Genomic DNA, 8,148 nt, shown 5'->3' on the forward strand with positions numbered 1-8,148 from the left:
ATCTGTCTTCAGTTTCAAACTCCTGGCCAAAAGACCTTTTGAATGAGTCCAAGTTTGGCCCGTTTGAAGAATGGTTAGGGTTAAGGTTAGGGTTAGGATTAAGACCTAGGGCTATGGTTACACGATGAGGTCGGTTAAGTCAGTTTGGGAGTCTTTTGGTGAAAGGTTTCACTGACATAACATTGTGGCCTGCCGTAAATACATGGCCACCGGCTGTAATGCTTAGTTTGTTTGTATCTTCAGGCCAGTACCTACCTTCTGATACAAAAACTTTATCGCTTGGGTTGATTTAACCCGGAAAGCACCCTTTCACAGAAGAATGGTTAGGGTTAGGGTTAGGGTTAGGAATAAGACCTAGGGTTAGGGTTAGGGTTAACTTTTAATGTCTCCTAACTCGATAACAAAGCACGATACTTGAAATCTGTCTGCAGTTTCAAACTCCTGGCCAAAAGACCTTTTGAATGAGTCCAAGTTTGGCCCGTTTGAAGAATGGTTAGGGTTAAGGTTAGGGTTAGGATTAAGACCTAGGGCTATGGTTACACGATGAGGTCGGTTAAGTCAGTTTGGGTTGTCTTTTGGTGAAAGGTTTAACTGACATAACATTGTGGCCTGCCGTAAAATACATGGCCACCGGCTGTAATGCACAGGTCTCCGCCTCACTGGCTGTATCACCACCTGTTTGCTTTACACAGGTATCCGCCTCACTGGCTGTACCACCACCTGTTTACTTTACACAGGTATCCGCCTCACTGGCTGTATCACCACCTGTTTACTTTACACAGGTATCCGCCTCACTGGCTGTATCACCACCTGTTTACTTTACACAGGTCTCCGCCTCACTGGCTGTATCACCACCTGTTTACTTTACACAGGTCTCCGCCTCACTGGCTGTATCACCACCTGTTTACTTTACACAGGTCTCCGCCTCACTGGCTGTATCACCACCTGTTTACTTTACACAGGTATCCGCCTCACTGGCTGTATCACCACCTGTTTGCTTTACACAGGTATCCGCCTCACTGGCTGTATCACCACCTGTTTACTTTACACAGGTATCCGCCTCACTGGCTGTACCACCACCTGTTTACTTTACACAGGTCTCCGCCTCACTGGCTGTATCACCACCTGTTTACTTTACACAGGTCTCCGCCTCACTGGCTGTATCACCACCTGTTTACTTTACACAGGTCTCCGCCTCACTGGCTGTATCACCACCTGTTTACTTTACACAGGTATCCGCCTCACTGGCTGTACCACCACCTGTTTACTTTACACAGGTCTCCGCCTCACTGGCTGTATCACCACCTGTTTACTTTACACAGGTCTCCGCCTCACTGGCTGTACCACCACCGGTTTACTTTACACAGGTCTCCGCCTCACTGGCTGTACCACCACCTGTTTACTTTACACAGGTATCCGCCACACTGGCTGTATCACCACCTGTTTACTTTACACAGGTATCCGCCTCACTGGCTGTATCACCACCTGTTTACTTTACACATGTCTCCGCCTCACTGGCTGTACCACCACCGGTTTACTTTACACAGGTCTCCGCCTCACTGGCTGTACCACCACCTGTTTACTTTACACAGGTATCCGCCTCACTGGCTGTATCACCACCTGTTTACTTTACACAGGTCTCCGCCTCACTGGCTGTATCACCACCTGTTTACTTTACACAGGTCTCCGCCTCACTGGCTGTATCACCACCTGTTTGCTTTACACAGGTCTCCGCCTCACTGGCTGTATCACCACCTGTTTACTTTACACAGGTATCCGCCTCACTGGCTGTATCACCACCTGTTTACTTTACACAGGTCTCCGCCTCACTGGCTGTACCACCACCTGTTTACTTTACACAGGTCTCCGCCTCACTGGCTGTACCACCACCTGTTTGCTTTACACAGGTCTCCGCCTCACTGGCTGTATCACCACCTGTTTACTTTACACAGGTATCCGCCTCACTGGCTGTACCACCACCTGTTTACTTTACACAGGTCTCCGCCTCACTGGCTGTACCACCACCGGTTTACTTTACACAGGTCTCCGCCTCACTGGCTGTATCACCACCTGTTTACTTTACACAGGTCTCCGCCTCACTGGCTGTATCACCACCTGTTTACTTTACACAGGTCTCCGCCACACTGGCTGTATCACCACCTGTTTACTTTACACAGGTCTCCGCCTCACTGGCTGTACCACCACCGGTTTACTTTACACAGGTCTCCGCCTCACTGGCTGTATCACCACCTGTTTACTTTACACAGGTATCCGCCTCACTGGCTGTATCACCACCTGTTTGCTTTACACAGGTCTCCGCCTCACTGGCTGTATCACCACCTGTTTACTTTACACAGGTCTCCGCCTCACTGGCTGTATCACCACCTGTTTGCTTTACACAGGTCTCCGCCTCACTGGCTGTATCACCACCTGTTTACTTTACACAGGTATCCGCCTCACTGGCTGTATCACCACCTGTTTGCTTTACACAGGTCTCCGCCTCACTGGCTGTATCACCACCTGTTTACTTTACACAGGTCTCCGCCTCACTGGCTGTATCACCACCTGTTTGCTTTACACAGGTATCCGCCTCACTGGCTGTATCACCACCTGTTTACTTTACACAGGTATCCGCCTCACTGGCTGTATCACCACCTGTTTACTTTACACAGGTCTCCGCCTCACTGGCTGTATCACCACCTGTTTACTTTACACAGGTATCCGCCTCACTGGCTGTATCACCACCTGTTTACTTTACACAGGTATCCGCCACACTGGCTGTACCACCACCGGTTTACTTTACACAGGTCTCCGCCTCACTGGCTGTACCACCACCTGTTTACTTTACACAGGTATCCGCCTCACTGGCTGTACCACCACCTGTTTACTTTACACAGGTCTCCGCCTCACTGGCTGTACCACCACCTGTTTGCTTTACACAGGTCTCCGCCTCACTGGCTGTATCACCACCTGTTTACTTTACACAGGTCTCCGCCTCACTGGCTGTATCACCACCTGTTTACTTTACACAGGTATCCGCCTCACTGGCTGTACCACCACCTGTTTACTTTACACAGGTATCCGCCACACTGGCTGTATCACCACCTGTTTACTTTACACAGGTCTCCGCCTCACTGGCTGTACCACCACCTGTTTACTTTACACAGGTATCCGCCTCACTGGCTGTACCACCACCGGTTTACTTTACACAGGTATCCGCCTCACTGGCTGTACCACCACCTGTTTACTTTACACAGGTCTCCGCCTCACTGGCTGTACCACCACCTGTTTACACTACACAGGTCTCCGCCTCACTGGCTGTACCACCACCGGTTTACAATACACAGATTTCCACCACGCAGGTTTCCGCCACACAGGCTACACCACACAGGTATCCACCACACTGGCTATACCACCACACAGGTTTACAGTACACAGATTTACACCACACAGGTTTAACGTTACACCACACCGGGTTACACTACACAGAATCTACCGTTTCTCGGGAGCTCTCGTGTTTGCTGCCGCTTACCTCCGCTTACCTCCGCGCCTGCGCACTAAATGTCTCTCTTTCTGTTTGTAATACATCAAAACTGTTTCTTAATGTCAGTGCACTATATTTGTAGCTTATACTTGGATCTGCAAGGGAGGACCAGTCATAGCGAGGGCATTTGGTTGCTGGCTTCTCGTTTCAACGTAGGCTTAGGCATATTTCAGCTGACACTATTCTGTGGTCTGAGATACTGAATGTGTTGTAGGCTTCACAATTCTCTACACTGTTTACCCACTTTCTGTTTACAAGGATGTAGTCCAACTGCGCTCTAGTGCCATTTGGATACGAAAATGTCCACAGCTTTCCTTTACGTTTCTGGAATATCGTGTTTAGACATACTAGTCTGTTATTTGGTCCTTACCAATTTGTGCATTCATGTCACCACTTATTACATCTGACTAGACATTCCCAAATCAGACATAGGCAAGGAATATCACGACAAATGGAATTTTGGAAATAACACAACTCTTTATTTCAAACCGAACAACTGGAACTCTGGAACAACTGGAGTTTTTCAGCTAACAGATTCAAGGAATAAAACACGCTATATAATGTATTTGCTTCTACTGTGTAGTTCTGATCTACTGTGAATGTTACAACGTTCCTTATATTTCCCTATCTACCGGTACTTCATTTCAAACCGAACAACTGGAACTCTGGAACAACTGGAGTTTTTCAGCTGACAGATTCAAGGAATTAAACACGCTATATAATGTATTTGCTTCTACTGTGTAGTTCTGATCTACTGTGAATGTTACAACGTTCCTTATATTTCCCTATCTACCGGTACTTCATTTCAAACCGAACAACTGGAACTCTGGAACAACTGGAGTTTTCAGCTAACAGATTCAAGGAATAAAACACGCTATATAATGTATTTGCTTCTACTGTGTAGTTCTGATCTACTGTGAATGTTACAACGTTCCTTATATTTCCCTATCTACCGGTACTTCATTTCAAACCGAACGACTGGAGACCGTGAAACAATGAACATAAAGTAACGTTGCAAGAAACAATCAGTCTATATTCAGTGGCAAGTCTTGGCGTGCCGGTGGAGACTGCCACCGTGTCTGAACTGCTTGCCGCACTTCTCACATCTGTAGGGCTTCTCTCCGGTGTGTAGTCTCATGTGCACCTCCAATGCTCCTAAGGTTGCAAACCTCCTGCCGCACTCCTCACATGTGTAAGGTTTCTCCCCAGTGTGAGTACGAAAGTGCCGCGAAAGGTTGCCTTTAACTGCGAAGGCTCGGTCACATTCCTGGCACACGTAAGGTTTTTCCCCCGTGTGAGTCCGCATGTGCTTTGTTATTGCACTGAGGTCTCTAAAGTGCGACCCGCACGCATCGCAATGGTAGGGTTTCTCGCCGCTGTGCGTCCTCTTGTGATAGATGTAGGAAGACGCCGTGCTGAACTGCTTGCCGCAATCCTTGCAGCGGTACGGGGTCTCACCCGTGTGGTTTCGTATGTGGACCCTCAGGTTGTACATCCTTGGAGTGGAGAATCCACAATGCTCGCAAACGAACATTGTTGACCTGGAATAGATTCAGAAGTTTGTTATTGAAAGCGATCAGGTAGGCATTACTACATAGCACAAAGTTTTTTCACAACATGGTACACGTTATTTCACAGAAAAAAGTTTTCCGGTCAAGGCTAGAATATAGCACACTTCAAGCCTTATTATCTTGCAATAAGGAGCTAATTTGCATAATTAGTAAGGAAAGTTTGTTAACCAACTGCCTTTCCTATTTCCTATGCCTTGCATAAACGTACATGTAGGTCAAATAAATAAACTTTTCTCCAAGCAGAGGTGTGGGTCCTGCTGGTTTTTGACGCGTTCAGTTTAAGCATTGTTGTTCAACACGGTTGGCGACATAACGAAATAGGGACAAAATAGAAAGCCTGACTAGAAACACCTAAAAACGTGCCAGATTTATTCTATTCATATGTATTGACTGTACTATTTCATAATCACTTTCAACTTTCAACACTGCCATATCGAACCTTTGTGGCCCATATAATATCAACCTACTCATATTTTTCATGACCAGTTATAACATATATCAGCACACTCTGCACATATACTAGTCCTGTACCACCAAATGATTTTTAACCCTATCTTAACTGGACTCATTCGCCCAATCATAACGTCCAAATGGTATGGTGCATGATCAAATTTGCAGGGGGTGATAGGCACGTAAATATAAATCACTTTCCATAATAAGCCTTGATTATTTGGCGAAGATAATGTGTTTGTGGAACTCTAGTTTACATTTACCAAACTTCATCACCAACGTAATAAGTTAGGCACACTATCTGGCGTAGCACTAAATAGCGATAAAGTAGACATTGAAAGTACTTACCAGATCAGACGAGCAGATGACGAGATGAAAAAAAACTTGGCTATTTGAAGACGGCTAGAAAACGTTCCGAATCGTTTGAAATCGAATCAGGTACTGTCGACTACGAACTCCAACGACCATTTTATGTAGAGGCGGGCCCTTTGTTTATCCGTGAAAGTGGAATTAGCTATATCAACAATGCTATTGTTACATAATCAAACAGTTGTCTGACAAATCATGATGACCAGTGATTATGTAATTAGTCCCAGCGCGTGCAGATCTCATTGCGCTAATTGAATATTACAACTTCTTTTGTATCAACTGATCAACAGCAAACGCCGCCCTCAAGCGCATCTCTGTGCACTGACCAATCGCAACGTCAGATTTCGGCCAGGGAACCAATCAGACGTCCGGGCGCCCACCAATTGTAATTTGCGGGCATCTGATTAGCGGGTCTCATAAATTCACTCTCCACCGCTCGACGACTACTTTTAATGTCTTGCACTTGAGCGTAGACGAAGTTCATCCGTTCGTTCGACATGCACGTACCAAGCAGACCGCCCGTAAGTCCACCGGTGGCAAAGCCCCAAGGAAGCAGCTGGCAACCAAGGCCGCGCGCAAGAGCGCCCCTGCTAATGGCGGCGTCAAGAAGCCTCACCGCTACAGGCCCGGCACCGTCGCCCTGAGGGAGATCCGCCGCTACCAGAAGTCCACCGAGCTGCTCACCCGCAAGCTGCCCTTCCAGCGCCTGGTGCGAGAAATCGCCCAAGACTTCAAGACGGACCTGCGCTTCCAGAGCTCGGCGGTCATGGCCCTGCAGGAAGCCGGCGAGGCCTACCTGGTCGGTGTCTTCGAGGACACCAACCTGTGCGCGATCCACGCCAAGCGCGTCACCATCATGCCCAAGGACATCAACAACCCCGGCCCTTTTCAGGGCCACCCACATATCCCAGAAAGATCTATATCCTTCCACCTTTCTTTAAACAGACGCAGTTGTTGCGCCTGAAATACAATTACACACCACTCGCACATCACCCCCCCCCCCCCACACACACACACAACTTATACCTGTACACGCAAATCAATTCAGCCGACAGTGTAATGACTTTATCAACGTTAGAGAATGTTATGTGAACGCGTGCATCCGGTCGCGAACACATAACCTGTACACACGTATAATATACATATAGGTCAGCTAGCATTAAACGACACCGTATTGCGGTCATTTCTTGTACTTGTATGATCGGTCTTGCTCACGCATTGCGATAATTGTCTGTCAGCTATCTTGGACTGGGATATGTCGTATTTGGGTATTTTCATTCGTATATCTGCATTGTGCAGTCACTTGATTCAGTGTGAAGAGAACACAGTTCTTTCGAGAGGATGTGGGTGGCCCTGAAAAGGGCCGGGGTTCAGTTTCTTTAATTACTGAACCTTGCTGGTCTTCTTGGGCAGAAGCACGGCGTGGATGTTGGGCAGAACGCCGCCCTGTGCGATGGTCACGCCGCCAAGAAGCTTGTTCAACTCCTCGTCGTTGCGGACGACCAGTTGAAGGTGACGGGGGATGATTCTGGTCTTCTTGTTGTCGCGGGCAGCGTTACCGGCCAGCTCCAGGACCTCGGCCGTCAGGTACTCCAGCACGGCCGCCAGGTACACCGGTGCGCCGGCACCCACGCGCCGCGCGTGGGTTTCCCTTGCACCCGACCGACCGGGAACTGGAGACCCGCCCGGGAGGAACGGCTCTTTGCCTTTGCGCGTGCCTTGCCACCTTCGCCACGTCCAGACATCTTGTAGTAGTCGATTGATTTACGTCAAACGGCAGAAAGAATGAGGGAATGAAGAGGCATTATCTCCTGTCCAAACAATTTATACCCCGCCGATGGATTCACGGCTTCAGCCAGCGAACCAATAGAGAGAGCTCACTCTCGGTGAGAAGAAGTTCTACCACGTCCGCACCTTAGACTAGACAATCCCCAAATTTGCATTGTTCTCCCATATAAAGGCCTGGCCGAGACGACAAGCGGAAAAGCCGCCAAAAGCCGCCAGGCCCGCAGGGGACAAGACGCGCGGAGAAAGAGAAGGGAAACCTTCGGCGTCTACATCTACAAGGTGCTCAATACGAAGCTTCTCGACTGGCTCACTACAACAAGCGCTCCACCATCAGCAGCCGCGAGATCCAGACCGCCGTGCGACTCCTGCTGCCGGGCGAGTTGGCCAAGCACGCCGTCAGCGACTAGACTACACACAACGCACACG

The 8,148-nt window shown here is 48.5% G+C and overlaps 1 protein-coding gene across 1 annotated transcript; it reads right to left on the reverse strand.

Moving 5' to 3' along the window:
- Positions 1 to 3,996: 3,996 nt before the first annotated feature.
- On the reverse strand, positions 3,997 to 6,570 carry LOC136437103 (zinc finger protein 722-like). The gene is made up of 2 exons (XM_066431580.1): positions 5,914 to 6,570; positions 3,997 to 5,085 (listed from the first exon to the last, which is right to left on the reverse strand). Exon 2 carries the CDS (start codon positions 5,076 to 5,078, stop codon positions 4,581 to 4,583), a length of 498 nt encoding a protein of 165 aa, XP_066287677.1. The 5' UTR covers positions 5,079 to 5,085; positions 5,914 to 6,570; the 3' UTR covers positions 3,997 to 4,580.
- Positions 6,571 to 8,148: the final 1,578 nt, after the last annotated feature.

Source organism: Branchiostoma lanceolatum, chromosome 6, assembly GCF_035083965.1.
Source record: "Branchiostoma lanceolatum isolate klBraLanc5 chromosome 6, klBraLanc5.hap2, whole genome shotgun sequence".
NCBI classification, from domain to species: Eukaryota; Metazoa; Chordata; class Leptocardii; order Amphioxiformes; family Branchiostomatidae; genus Branchiostoma; species Branchiostoma lanceolatum.

What these genes read in the sequence shown, in the direction of transcription:
- LOC136437103 (XM_066431580.1), bottom strand. Translation starts at nt 5,078, where the DNA reads ATGTTCGTTTGCGAGCATTGTGGATTCTCCACTCCAAGGATGTACAAC.